General features: G+C 39.1%; 1 protein-coding gene across 1 annotated transcript in view; it reads left to right on the plus strand.

Moving 5' to 3' along the window:
- Positions 1–7581, plus strand: part of suclg2 (succinate-CoA ligase GDP-forming subunit beta) — a 61644-nt gene extending 54063 nt beyond the window's left edge. The window contains exon 11 of the mRNA XM_088424394.1: positions 6813–7581. Coding sequence (XP_088280520.1) covers positions 6813–6925 — 113 coding nt within the window. The 3' untranslated portion in view covers positions 6926–7581. The remainder of the gene's footprint in view (positions 1–6812) is intronic.
- Positions 7582–13913: the final 6332 nt, after the last annotated feature.

Below are 13913 nucleotides of genomic sequence, written 5' to 3' on the forward strand. Positions count from 1 at the left end.
ACAACTAGTGACTATGGGGTCAGAGTTGTTGCAGAAGTAGTCACAAATGCGTATTCTTGGACACGTCTCCTATCGACCCATTTACCTCTTTCAGTACCAAAGAATTCTCGTCTTTTAAAATACCGGATTTTTTGCACTATAAGGTGCATTGGATTATAAGGCGCACATTGAGTGAATGGCCTATTTGTCATGTATAAGGAGCACCGCATTATAAGGCGCATTGAATGGAAACTACAGTAGTGGCTGGCTTTGCGGTATGCTTCCACTAGAGGGAGCTGCGCTAAAGGGAATGTCAACAAAACAATCACATAAATTAGTCAAACTTTTCAATCAGAAATTAGGGATTAAGATGATTTGAGGTACCATTTGAAGAATGGGCAAAAAATTACTCTTGATAACATTAAAATACTTTTTAGATCAATGCCAAGACAATTCAAGAGTTTAAGAGAATATAATAATCATTCAATGAAATACTAAACTTCATTTTTCATGAAAAGCTTTAAAACATTTTATGTTGATTTAAAAACTGTTCCTGGATTTATTTTACAAGAATTTGTGGTTTTTGCACCTTGTCTTTTGATAAATTCCTTCAAATTTGGAGCATATATAGCATATCAAAATTGAGGGTCGGATCCGGGACGCCACATCATTTTATTTGGCCCACAAAATGCTAATTATGACTTCAAGTTTCTGGCTAAAATGCTAAATTTGCAAGTTGTATTCAACTTGTACACATTTTTTTTGTTACCAAAACCCTTTTTGAACTGTTTTTAGTCACATTCGATTCCAAAATGTGTGACGATCATACTTTTGACATACAGTATAAATGCGACTCTTGACAAAAAAATGAGTTTGACACCACTGCTTTATACTGATGACTTTTTTTTTTTTGGTGTAAAAATATTTATTACCAATTTTGATAGCAGATTTCTTCTATGATCCAAAAGAGGACTCTTTAGGTGGGGTACTTGGCTGAAAAGATATTTGACATCAGGGGGTACATCAGTGAAAAAAGGTTGAGGAGCACGGATCCAAGATGACTCAGCAACTCCAGAAGGTCACTTGGCCCAGGCATGTTTGTTTGGCCTGGGCCTCACTCTTTAGCTGTGAGTCATAGCATCTTGTGGAGAAGATAAGTTGGGAATCAATCGGCTCAGCTGGCTGCGGGGCAGCGGGCGCAGCCCGACGCTCTGCGACGGGATCAGAATGGATTAACTGGCACGCTTTTAATTGAGAACGCTCTTTCAAATGGCTTGGCGCCATCGCAGTGGCCCAAGAGTTGCGGGGAAATCAAACGACTCGCGCGAGGTGTTTTATTTTTTTTTCTCTCGTCGGGTGGAAGCGTCCAACTTAACCTTTGATCACTTTCTTCAGACGACTCCGAATTTACATCATTGATGTAAATTTATGTGAATTTACATCTTCACGCTTGTGTGAGTGGATGTAACTCTGCTGCGCTCTTTGACCACACAGTGAAGGGAGGGGGGAAAAAAACAAAAAAACAACTTAAAATAGCCCTTAGGGCGCAGCAAAAAATAAATAAATAAAAAGCTTTGGCTGAGCTGTGGTCCTGGCCTATTAATTTCCCCCTTTGTCCCATAACCGCCTGTCAAAAAATAAAATTGCTTTCTCCTGGAAAAATGATTTGGCTTTGTGTTTTATTAAATCAATTTCATCATATCTGCCAGTACTGGCATGCACCCCAAACTACTCACACGCAATTCAATTATTATTGCATTATACAGTAAGTATTCTCGAGTAAGGGATCCTGTTTTAGTTGTCCGGACTTTCCTTCGGGCAGAATTTCCTTATGTGGGTAACCACAGTACATGTCCTATGTGGACGTGCAATATGTTAAGAAAATACAGTGCAGATGTAACAAGGAATAAAATGCAAAAACACAAAGTCCCAAAACGTATACAGTATACAGTACATGTGTATGAACAAACTAGAGTATAACAAGATCAGTAATAAAATCCAACTGGTGCAAATACGACATCTATAGCCGTCAATGGCAGTGAATGAGTTCATATAAGGCGCCTTTCCTTTAAGCCGTAAACTTGCACTGCTTACGTCTTCAACAAGAAGTCCAAACAATATTTGGTTAATGACTGGCAACACATCAAAAGAAAAAGTACGCGTGGCGCTCACAAGTACCTAGCATGCATTCTGATGAGCGCATTTGATGTTTGGCTCACGGGATGGCAAATAGGAGGAGCGCATTTCAAACATTTTTGGATGCAAAGAGAAAACTGGCGCTGCTTGCTACTGATAATTATGAGGATTAAAAGCCTCAACAAGTATGATGACATCGGGTGATGAAAGTCTCCAGAAGTAGATCTCAATATTAGTCGGGCAATTTGCAGTCAGTTTAGATTTTTATATTATATGTATATATTTATATTCATATTTATATATACATGTTATATACATGGGTTTTTAAGTATAATTTTGTTATATATTTACATATATTTATAAATTAATGTAACAATAGATTTACATAAAGAGTGTGTTGCATCTTAACTCCACCTGTGACAGAAACAATATTTCCTTTTCAATTTAAGAGCCAAGTAATTGGAACATAACTTTTTTTTTTTTTTCACCCTGAATCGCGATAGCTACTCCTAGTGTGTAAACTCCAATCGGGAAAGCCAGAACCGAAATTCAAACCCCCAATTTCTGATGCAATTCAAACCGTTGCTGCAAACCTAAATCTGTGGTCTCAAAACTGGTTTGGGTACCACAGTAGTATGTGAAAGTCTATCAAGGTTTTTTGCACAGATCTCAACTCCAATTCAATGCTTTTTGATGCAGAGAACTAAATAGTACATTTTTCTTTTCAAATTATGAGCAAATGAATTTGAACATGAAGCAACTGATTTGCCTTTGCAAAATGTATGCCTTCTTAGAGTATTTTGTTTAGTTTTATGTGGATGTATATTGTGTATGTATACTATATATATATATATATATTTTTTTTTTTTTCCATTGAAAAATGGTTAAGAGCCACCAAACTAAAACATGCATGAAAATGTAGACTTCCTGTTCTATAACGACACCGCCTGAAGTCCTTTGCAAAGCTAAGCCGTGTAATTTCCTCTTCATCAGTTGGGAGCCTTTGAAATCGCACCTCCTTAAATCAGAATGGCGCAGACAATTAGGAGCTTCCTCGTCAACAAAACTCATCTGCGCCATCTTTGGCACAGCCCCAAACCTTTTTATCCCCTTGAAATATGGCGGCCTGTAATTGACTCGCACATTAAAGTGACATTCCCACAATAGCCCAGTGAGCTGGCTAACTACGGCGGAGACGCGGCAGAAAGCGACCTGTTCCCTTTTTCTATTGGACTATTGTTTTTTGTTTTGGGGTTTTTTTTTTGTTTTTTTGTTTTTTTTAGGCGCCGCGTGGCTTGGAAACGTTTCAAAAGTTATGGGACCGCTTTGACTTGAGATCGCAATTGGGGCTCGTCCCAAAAGGAAATGCCAGATCATATGAAAAGAGGACTAGGCCCTCTTATGACGAAAAAATAAAATAATGAGAAAAGAATGGTTGTCAGGATTCTCATTTTTAGCTCAGAATTCCTACTTCAATCCAGTGTTTCTCAATTATACTTTGCCACGCCCTCCCCAGGACGCACTTACTGTAAATAAGATTATTATTTATAAAAGGGGGGGGACAAGGCGATGCCGGGGGGGTGCAGATGACCCCAGGGAAAAAGCTTTGTTTTTGTCATATGAAGTATAATTGCAATTTTGTTTTTTGTTTTTCGTTTTTTCAGATTTTGACTAAGCTGTAACCCGTCTACAAGCTGAAAAAAAAAATTAACAGTTGTTGAAAGTTGATTTATTTTGCGTTTTTCTTTTGTTAATGTTAAAAAGGATACAAGTTTCCAACACTTTTACAATTCTTGTAGATAATAATCTTATTTATACTCAGGACGTCAAGTGGGGGGGCTGGACAAAATCTAATTGAGAAGCGCTGCTTTAAAGTCACAATCCGAGAATAACGTCAGAAATGAATTCGGAATTCTGACAACAGAATTCTCTTATTACACTCACCATTTGGCTGAAAAGTTTGAAGCAGTGCTTGGGAATTATTTTCTGCAAAGCCCCTCGAGGAAAAAGAAAACATTTGGCTCCTCCCACTTGCTGCGATGGCTTTGAATAAAATCATAATCCATTCAAAATTGTATGCCTAAAATTATCTTATTTTCAACATTAACAAAGGAGGAACAGCAATATAAAACAACTTTTAAGCATTTTCCTTGGGGATGGGGGGGGGGGGGGGGGGGCATTATATGAGAAGGGCAGTTTTAAAGTGAGAATCCTGCCAATATTTTATTTTCTTCTCCCCTGTACCTATTAAAGGAGAAGTGAGTGATATTTCTTTTCTGCACTGTTGTGTGCAGGATAAATGCATGGTCCCATACAAGATGGTCTCCAGCACCACCTAGTGGCTGCACGTCAACATGCACCCCTCTATTAACGCGCACACACACACATTCTCTTTTGCTCCTGTGAGCAGTCAGCACTTGTGTGTGTGTGTGTGTGTGTGTGTTTGTGTGTGTGTGGGTGTGTGTGTTCTGCTTTCACGCTTTTAGAACAGAGATGCAGCAGTAACTAACAGTGTCGTACACACTCCACACTTTATCAATATTTATGGGATAGAATATCAGCAAAGCAGTGTTTATTTATTTTCTCACCATTTGATGCTCTTGTAGCAGACGTTAGTGTGTAATAAAATACAGTATGTCATGAATTATGGATTTGCCTCAGCTATACATGGCAGATTTGTCTTTTTTTTTTTTTGAATGTGTTTTAATGATCCAACGGTCATTTGGTCATGCTCGGCCAGTCCTTCTCAAATAGTGAGGCGGGTTCCCCTGGGGGGGTGGGATGGGATGCGATGGGGGGAGCGCGTATGATCCCCAGGAAATGGCCCTTGGTTTTTGCCGTTTGAAGTGTAATTGCACATCTATGCCACCGGGTGGTGCAGTTGCTCTCATTGACAAAGTCTTTGTGGGAGCTTGAGAATTTTTCAAATCGCTGTCACCATCTTTTTTATTCTAAATCACATTTATTTATGTGAATGAAGTAATTTATATATATATATATATATATATATATATATATATATATATATATATATATATAATAAAATTTCTAAAATATTATATATATCATTTCTAAAATATTATATAAAAATAATTAATTTGAGAATAAATCAATGTTTTATACCCTTTTCTTCAGGTTAAAATGTTTAAGAGATTGGTGCTCCTGTGTTGATGTTCCTGATTATTTATTGATTCTCATTTTTTTTTTTTTTATCAAACTGTTCAGTCGGTCCAAAAGGTTTCAAATTTAAATATGGATTCATATTGTTTTTTTTTTTTTTATATTACAGGCACTTTGCTTAACTTTATGTTTGACGAGTAAAATTTCAGTTTTTTCGCTTTCCCTTTATTCCACCAGGAGATTGCCCCCTGGTGGCGAGTTAAAAAAAGAAAGTCATTGTTTAAAGCGTGAGGAAAAAGTAGCGGCTTATAGCCTGAAATTGACGGTAATAGACATGGTTGTTGAGTATCAGCATCAGGACCGTTTTTGCTTTGTTTAACCTTTGTGCCGTCGGCCCGGATCTCATCCGCCGATGCTCTGCGGGTTCCCCGGCCGGCCGGCCGGCCGCGTCCTTCCGTCCGCGGCGGCGCCCCCTGCCCGTGTTGTGACAGCCTTGTCAGCTTTGTGTTTGCTTTCATAGAGAGCGCCGCTCACACTCGCTGGCTCGTGCTTGCGTGCGTGCGTGTGTGTGTGTGTGGGGGGGGGCTGTTCCCCGCCGGTCCCGGGCCACCATGTCAGGCAGCATCTGCTACCCTCTGTTCATGTTGCAGCCAGCGGAGCACACGCAAACAAACAAGTGCGCTGTTTACACACAAAGCAAGTGAACTTGACCCAGCCGCCGTTCGTGCAATTTCCTCCCTTAACTTGATTTGATTTGTTGACCACCAAACCAAGCCCAAAAAAAACACAAATTTACAACAGTTATTCGATTGAAAAAACAAACTTAAAACATGCCATCGGTGTTTGGTTAATTCAACTTTAGAACCCTTCAAATTTTATTTGTATTGGTCCACAAAAAATAATCAATGTAAATTGTCCTCTTTCGGATCACAGCCGAGATCTGTTATCAAAAAGAAATAAGCTAATTATTCATAAATATTTGTCCATGAAAAATGTTCAATATAAAGTGTCAGACCTGTTTTCAAAAAGAAATCATTCTAAATAAATGTTTTGTTCACAGAAAAATATTCAACATAAAGCATCATCTTTGGGGATTACAGGAGAGCTCTATTCATAAAAATAAATCATTAATTTAATTATTAAGTATTAAGTATTTGCTCACAAAAAATTATACATAAAGTTTCAGACCTGTTTTCAAAAATAAATAATTAAAAGTAAATATTTTGTTCTCAGAAAATTATTCAACAGTCATCTTTTGGGATTGCAGTAGAGATCTGTTCATAAAAATAAATCATTAATTATGATAAATATTTGCCTACAAAAAAATGCTTAAAGTGTTATCAAAAATAAATCATTCTAAATAAATATTTTGTTCACGTAAAAATATTCAACGTAAAGCGTTGTCTTTGGGAATTACGGTAGAAATCTGTTCATAAAACGCAATCATTAACTTAATTATGAATAAATGTTTGTCCACAAAAAAAAAGTGTCAGACCTGTTATCAAAAATAAACAATTCTAATTAAATATTTTGTTCACAGAATAATGTTGATGATTTTCTTTGGATGTGCGCGTTAGGGACCAACGTGCAGGAGGCCAAGAGGATCCTGAGCGAGAGCGGCCTGCCCATCACGGCGGCGGACAATCTGGACGACGCCGCCAAGAAAGCCGTGGCCGCCATCGGGAAGTAGAAGAGCCCAATTTATCTTCCACCGCGACCTCCAGGTGGCCTTGCTCTCCGCTCGTCTTTTTCTTCCGCTCGCAAATCTGACCTCGGGCCAAAAGCTACTTAGACTTGTTTTTTTTTTTTCCTTAAGTCCAGCCGTCATGACCGCTACGTTTCTTCGGCTGGTTTAGAAGCTACAATCAGTTGTCCTCCTCCGTGCAGATTTACTGACAATAATTGCCGTTTTACCATCTTAAAAAAATATCAATCACTCTTTGAGCATTCCGCTTTCAAACGCATATCGTGTTCGTTTTTGGAGCATTTGATTGGATGTGACCTTTTTTTTTTTTTTTTTCAATAAAAATGCATTTGAAGAAAGAATGAATCAACTGCTTTCACGGCTGACGTTAACATCCGCAAAGACGACACTAATTAGCAGCTAGCGCTAAATCATTCTCGATTCGTTTTGCCTTCGCCTTAAATGTGTTTCGTATGAAGTAAAACAAAAGTAGAAGGCTGTGAATTTTCATCGTTTGAAGATCTTCAAATCTGTGCCATGTTCAGCTCAAATGTAATTATTTAAAAAATATACTTTTTATTTTTACTACAATGTCAAATGGAAACAAAACAATGGTGAAATATATGAACAGAATTGAAATAAATGTCATTCAATAGAGTCTCGACTGTTGTAGCCTGTGGCCATTTGTCCGTTCGGGAAAAATAAAGCACAAATATGTATTTATGATGTGAATCCACATCACAGTAAAATACTTTGATTTCACTCAGAGTTAAGTAGTGATGGCAAAATGAAGCTTCATGAAGCATTTGTGATTTTTTTTTTTTTAACTCCTCCAGATGGTGCCTCTTAGTTTAAAGGTAAATGCCAGTGCAATGCAAATGTATTGGGTTTATTCTGGCTCTTTGAACCAAGAGTGCCATCTAGAGGAGTGGAAAAAATTATCAAGTGCTTCATAAAGCTTCATGGTCCGTATTAATAAGTAGTATATAAGATATCCCAAGAACACCTCAATATGATTGTCATCCATCTTGTTTGACAAATATATTAAGTTTCCCCTGCTCCTTTGAACCAAGAGTGGCATCTGTAGGAGTGAAAACATATCAAAAGTGCTTCATGAAGCTTCATTTGATTGTATTAAGAATTACTATATGAAAGATAGCCAATATTACTTTAATATGATTGTCATCTTTTTTTAATTTGGAAATATGTACATTTTTCCCTGCCTTTTTGAACCGAGTGCCATCTAGAGGAGTGAAAATATATCAAGTGCTTCATGAAGCTTTATTTGCCCATATTTAGAAGCAACTTTTAAGATATCCAAGAACACCTTAATATGATTGTCATCAATCTTGTTTGAAAAATATATTAAATTTCTCCTGACTCTTTGAACCAAGAGAGCCATCTAGAGGACTGAAGACATATCACAAGTGCCTCATGAGGCTTCGTTTGTTCATATTAAAATGACCATATTAAGGAGAGATCCAAGAATACCTTAATATGATTGTCATCCTTTTGTTCCATGGCTTTTTGAACCAAGAATGCCATCTAGAGGAGTGAAAAAATATTGCAAGTGCTTCATAAAGCTTCGTTTGTCATCGGTGTTAAGATTTACTATTTGAAAGTTGAAATCCAAGACTACCTAAATATGATTGTCAAATGCATACACAAAACCTCTGATTAAATATCACTTTTAATACACAAAGTTGCATCTCGTAGCGCAATCAAAAATAAATTCGCTAAACCCTACCATTTCTCACACATGACCAGTAATTCCTGTCATGTACGCTTTGTGCAAATATTTTGACTTTGGAATATTTTCAAGAAAAGCTCCTACTGCTATGAGTTTTGAGGTTGGACTTCGACTTTTGAGCGAGACACTGGCGGAAAGTCTCTCGTCTAATTTTCTAATACAACTCCCAGAGCAGACTGGAGCGGAGTGACTGTCCTTGGTGGTCTTCATAGAGACTTGCCGGAGACGTCCTCCTCCTGACAGGAGCGCTGACTGCGTGATGGATTATCTGTCACTTCAACCTGAGAGACAAAACGACTTTGACTACCGCCTGTGTGAATAACACCAAATAAGTTGTTTTTGTGCAAAGAGGAACAGCTCGCCGCAAACTGAACTTTTGACTATTTATGTGCTCTACTGAATAAATCAAGTGTACCGGTACTCATTGTTGCCACCAGGGGGTGGCCATGTCCACTCCTTAGAATTTGCTTCCCACCCCACAGGTATGTTAATAAATGAATTATAAATTGTTATATTTCTCCCCGGTATTTGTTTTGATTTCAATGAAGCCATAAATTGTTCAATTTGCATAACAGAGTTGCTATATTTGATAAATGTTTATTTGATAAATAAATGGTTTTATTGTGAAAAGCAAATCGGATGTTGTTGTGTTATGCACTTGATTAGCATCCTGCAAGGACTCTAGCAAGAGAGGCTATAGCCCTGTGTCCTTAGCTTAGCAATATTAGCTGAAATATTCCCCTTGACCATACCATCCTTTGTTTTGTTACCTTCGAGTTAGCTAGCTCGCACAACGTTGTTAGGTAGATACCTAGGAGAGTATATACAATACTGTAGGTAGGTACAAGAGTACATATCTAGTTAAGTATGTGAGTATGTACGTATGTCACATGAGTATGTACGTAAGTATGTACTTAGTAGGTACGAGAGTACGTACGTAGTTAGGTATGTGAGTACGTGCTCTGGTAGCTATGTGAGAATGTATGTCATAGCTAGGTATGTAGATACGTACGTACATGAATGTATGTAGGTGCATAAGTATGTACTTAGGTCGGGACGAGAGTATGTACGTAGTTAGGTATGTGAGTACGTACTTTGGTAGGTACGAAACTACAACTTTAAATCAAGAAAACTCATGTCGTAGTGAAAAACGTTTTGCAGGAGTCTCCAAATCCGTCCTCAAGAGCTGGTAATCAAGCCACGTTTTCTAGTTTTCTTTCCTCGACACACCTGATTCAAATGATCAGGTCATCGGCAAGCTCAGCAGAAGCCCGATGATGATCCTCATCATTTGAATCAGGCGTGTCAGGGAAAGAAACCTGGAAAACATGCAGGACAGCGGTCCTCAAGGACCAAGTTTGGACACCCCTGATTTATTGCATCACATAGTGACATACAAAAAAAGCAATATCCGAGTGAGAAAGCACACACCGAATGCGTGCGCGAAGAAAAAAAAAATCCTTGAGCGTTAATTTATTTATCATGTTTTATTTTTCGTCACCCCTGTAGAAGAGTCGGAGTTGAGTTGGAGAAGTGCGCGGGCTCATTTGAGCTTCCTTCATGCCTGTCGGCCAAGCCGTAGAAATGGACTGAAGGCTTCAATAATTGCCTTATTTCATGCTCTTGGCTGCGTGTGTCAGAAAGCTCCGGGCTGATGGATTGGACGGAGGAATTTTAAGGCTTGTTAAAGCAGCCTTCTCGGGCCCTCATATTGTTTAATTCAGTGTCAGGCTGGAGGTCACAATGAAATGTGCACACTGATTTACTGGGCAAAATTAGTGCCGCTCCATCATATAAATATAGATGAGGGCGAAGAAGCTTTGGAGGTCAGCCCGAAGACTTCTGTAAGGCGGCCTTTTAAGTGCACTAAATACGGTCAGTACCTTTGGAGGTGGCGCGGAGACTCTTGCTCTCCGTGGGTTGCTTATCTCATTAAGCTAGTTATTATGCCATGGGAGTTGTATTCCCACTTTATACTTAGGTAGCTAGGCACCTAAGCACGTAAGCATCTACGTACACATGCATGTAGGCACCTAGATAGGTACATATTCACTTAGGTTTCTAAGGACGTATTCACCCAGGTACTTAAATACATAGAGCACCTAGATGTACGTACGCGAAGTACGTCAGGGCACCTAGAGGTAGGTACGTTAAGTACATAAGGCACCTTGAGGTACGTACATTAAGTACGTAGGGCACCTAGAGGTACGTACGTTAGGTACGTAGGGCACCTAGAGGTACGTACGTTAAGATACATAGGGCACCTAGCGGTACGTACGCGAAGTACGTAGGGCACCTAGAGGTACGTGCGTTCTGTACATAGGGCACCTAGAGGTAGGTACGCGAATTACGTAGGCAAACTAGAGGTAGGTATGCAAATTACGTAGGGAACCTAGAGGTACGTACGTTAAGATACATAGGGCACCTAGAGGTACGTACGCAAAGTACGTCAGGGCAATTAGAGGTAGGTACGTTAAGTATGTAGCGCACCTAGAGGTACATACGCGAAGTACGTAGGGCACCTAGAGGTACGTACGTGAAGTACATCAGGGCACCAAGAGGTAGGTACGTTAAGTACGTAGGGCACCTAGAGGTACGTACGCTATGTACGTAGGGCACCTAGAGGTACGTATGTTAAGTACATAGGGCACCTAGAGGTACGTGCGTTCTGTACATCGGGCACCTAGAGGTAGGTACGCGAATTACGTTGGCAAACTAGAGCTAGGCATGCAAATTACGTAGGGAACCTAGAGGTACGTACGCGAAGTAAATAAGGCACCTAGAGGTACATACGCGAAGTACGTAGGGCACCTAGAGGTACGTACGTACGTTAAGTACACAGGGCACCTACGTACCTTCGTACGTGAACTTTATGTCAAGACGCTTTTATTCCTTTTGCTCATTTTGCATTTTTTCCTTTGCTCGTTTGCTTTGTGAGAATATGGCAGGTTAGGTGCTTAACTCAATCCCCAAAATGTATTTTTCTGTTTTTGTTTGATTGTTTTTTATTTTTTAGTCCTGACATTCAATCTAATTTACTCATCACTTTTTTTTTGGTTTTTGGCTATCTAATAAAAAAGTATCTAAAAATCCCTGGTGCCAAATGAATTAAGTTTAAACTAAGTATCTTCAAGTAAGTACTGAAGTCTTCAATTAATTCAGGCACTTCAGTGGGATGGTATCTCAAGTAATCAATTATTTTTGTACTTGAGTATCCAAAGTACTCATTTACTTTCGTACTTATTAGCTAGAGTAATCGATTACTTCGGTAGTTGATAGCCCAAAGTTATTGATCGTCTTAAAAATAGCTATTTTTTGCTCAAGGTTATCATACTGTCAGAATCTGATATCGGCTCGCGCCCAGTTGATACCTCGCAAATGAACAAAAAAAAAAAAAAATCTATTTGAAACTGTTGGCATCTGGAGGACTCTGAATCGATTCAAATGACTTGAGTTGGTAATACTAATCATCACACCTCCACAGTCTTAATTTTTGCCGTGACAATCTCTTGTTTTCACCTTGTGTCCCCACCGCTGTCATGCTCTACCATTTAATCGAGAGTCAATATTCATTTTCTGTATTGAACACCCAGAAATCTGAAATTCATCTCTCACTCATTCTTATCTATTCCACTTCTCCCATCTGAGTCATTGCAGCAAACCAGGTTTCATTGACACAAAACTTTCCGTTAAAAATGTTTTTTGTTCCAATGTGCAATCAATCTCGGGTGCAAGTTTCGTACCATGGATACCACAGTACTTCAACGTTCATTTAAAGTGACCTCTGAAAGGCATTAAAGCCAGATGACAGAACCGATAATTACGCCCCAGCGTGATGAGCCCAGATATATTTTTGAATATTTTGTTTTGTTTGTGTGTGCGTGCGAACTGTTGAATCGTCCGAGTTGTTTTTTCGCGTCCGTGGCCAAGGTGACTTTGACGCTTAACGTCGATAACGGTAACATTTCCTCCACCGTCTCATTTTCAAGTGGAATAAATTAAAGCGGCTCGTGCGTGCGTGTCGACTGCAATCGCAGTCAATGACTCGCCCGACGGCCCCAACCCATCGGAAAAGTGCTCTGTCGTCTGTGATTTTGCCACTGACAAGCGAAATACAGTTGCGCTCTATTTCACACACGCGCGCGCCAACAACAAGGTACAAGGTGTGCACAAGAACTGGAGCATGGAACGAATCAGCGCTGACTCCAGTTCAGGAGCGAGTTGACCGTTGGAAACAAACGTCAAATCTTAGCATATTGTCGTGAAGTGTTTGAGCACATTTTAGGCATCTAATGACCATTATATTGAACTGTTAAAAAATCAGTCAAGGAAGGCCATCTAGAGGCAAAGTATCAACTCCTTTGTTGGTTTTGGCCTCTTATGCAATGCTAGCATGAAGAAAGTTTGCAAAGTTACACTGTCAAATGCCTTTTTTGTGAACTTAGCCTGCTAGCATGACAAAGGTGACATGGATGGATTTAAAAGTTTACTAAATGGGAAAAATCACCCTGTTTGCTAATTTGACCAGTCTACAGCCATGTCATGCTAGCACAAAATACCACCATCCTTTCTTTGTTACCTTAGTGTTAGCTAGCCAGCACAAGGTTGTTAGGTAGGTACCAAGGTAAGTAAATAGGTATGAGAATACGTTGGTACAAGAGTTAGTTAGGTATGTGAGTATGTACAGTATGTAGGTAGGTGCGTTGGTGCATAAGTATCTACTGTACATAGCCAGGTACGAGAGTACGTACGTAGTTAAATATGTGAGTACATATGCAGGTAGGTACATGGGTATGTATGTACATTATATGTACCAAATTATGTAGGTATGTAAGTATGTGTGCACAAAGTTACATAATTATGTATGTAGGTATGTACCTAGTTCCGTAAAAATGTATGTCTTTAGGTACCTAAGTAGGTACAGTATATAGGTAGGTAAGAAGGTATCTAAGTATGCACATTGGTACGTACGAGAGTACGTACATATTTAAGTATGTGAGCACGTATGCGGGTAGGTACATGAGTACCTACGTACGTACTTACGTGGGTATGTACGCTCAAATGTGAGCGTACATACGTAATATACATTATATACAATATATAATATGCATACAAAACGTATGTCGGTATGTAAGTTTGTACCTAAGTAGGTAGGTATGTGAGTACATGCATAGGTATGTAAGTTTGTAGGTAGGTAGGTACATAGATATGTAGGTAGGTACTTGAGTATCTACATACATCGTG

The sequence above is a fragment of the Hippichthys cyanospilos genome, chromosome 9 (assembly GCF_059441005.1).
Source record: "Hippichthys cyanospilos isolate Australia breed blue-spotted pipefish chromosome 9, RoL_Hcya_1.0, whole genome shotgun sequence".
Lineage (NCBI taxonomy): Eukaryota > Metazoa > Chordata > Actinopteri > Syngnathiformes > Syngnathidae > Hippichthys > Hippichthys cyanospilos.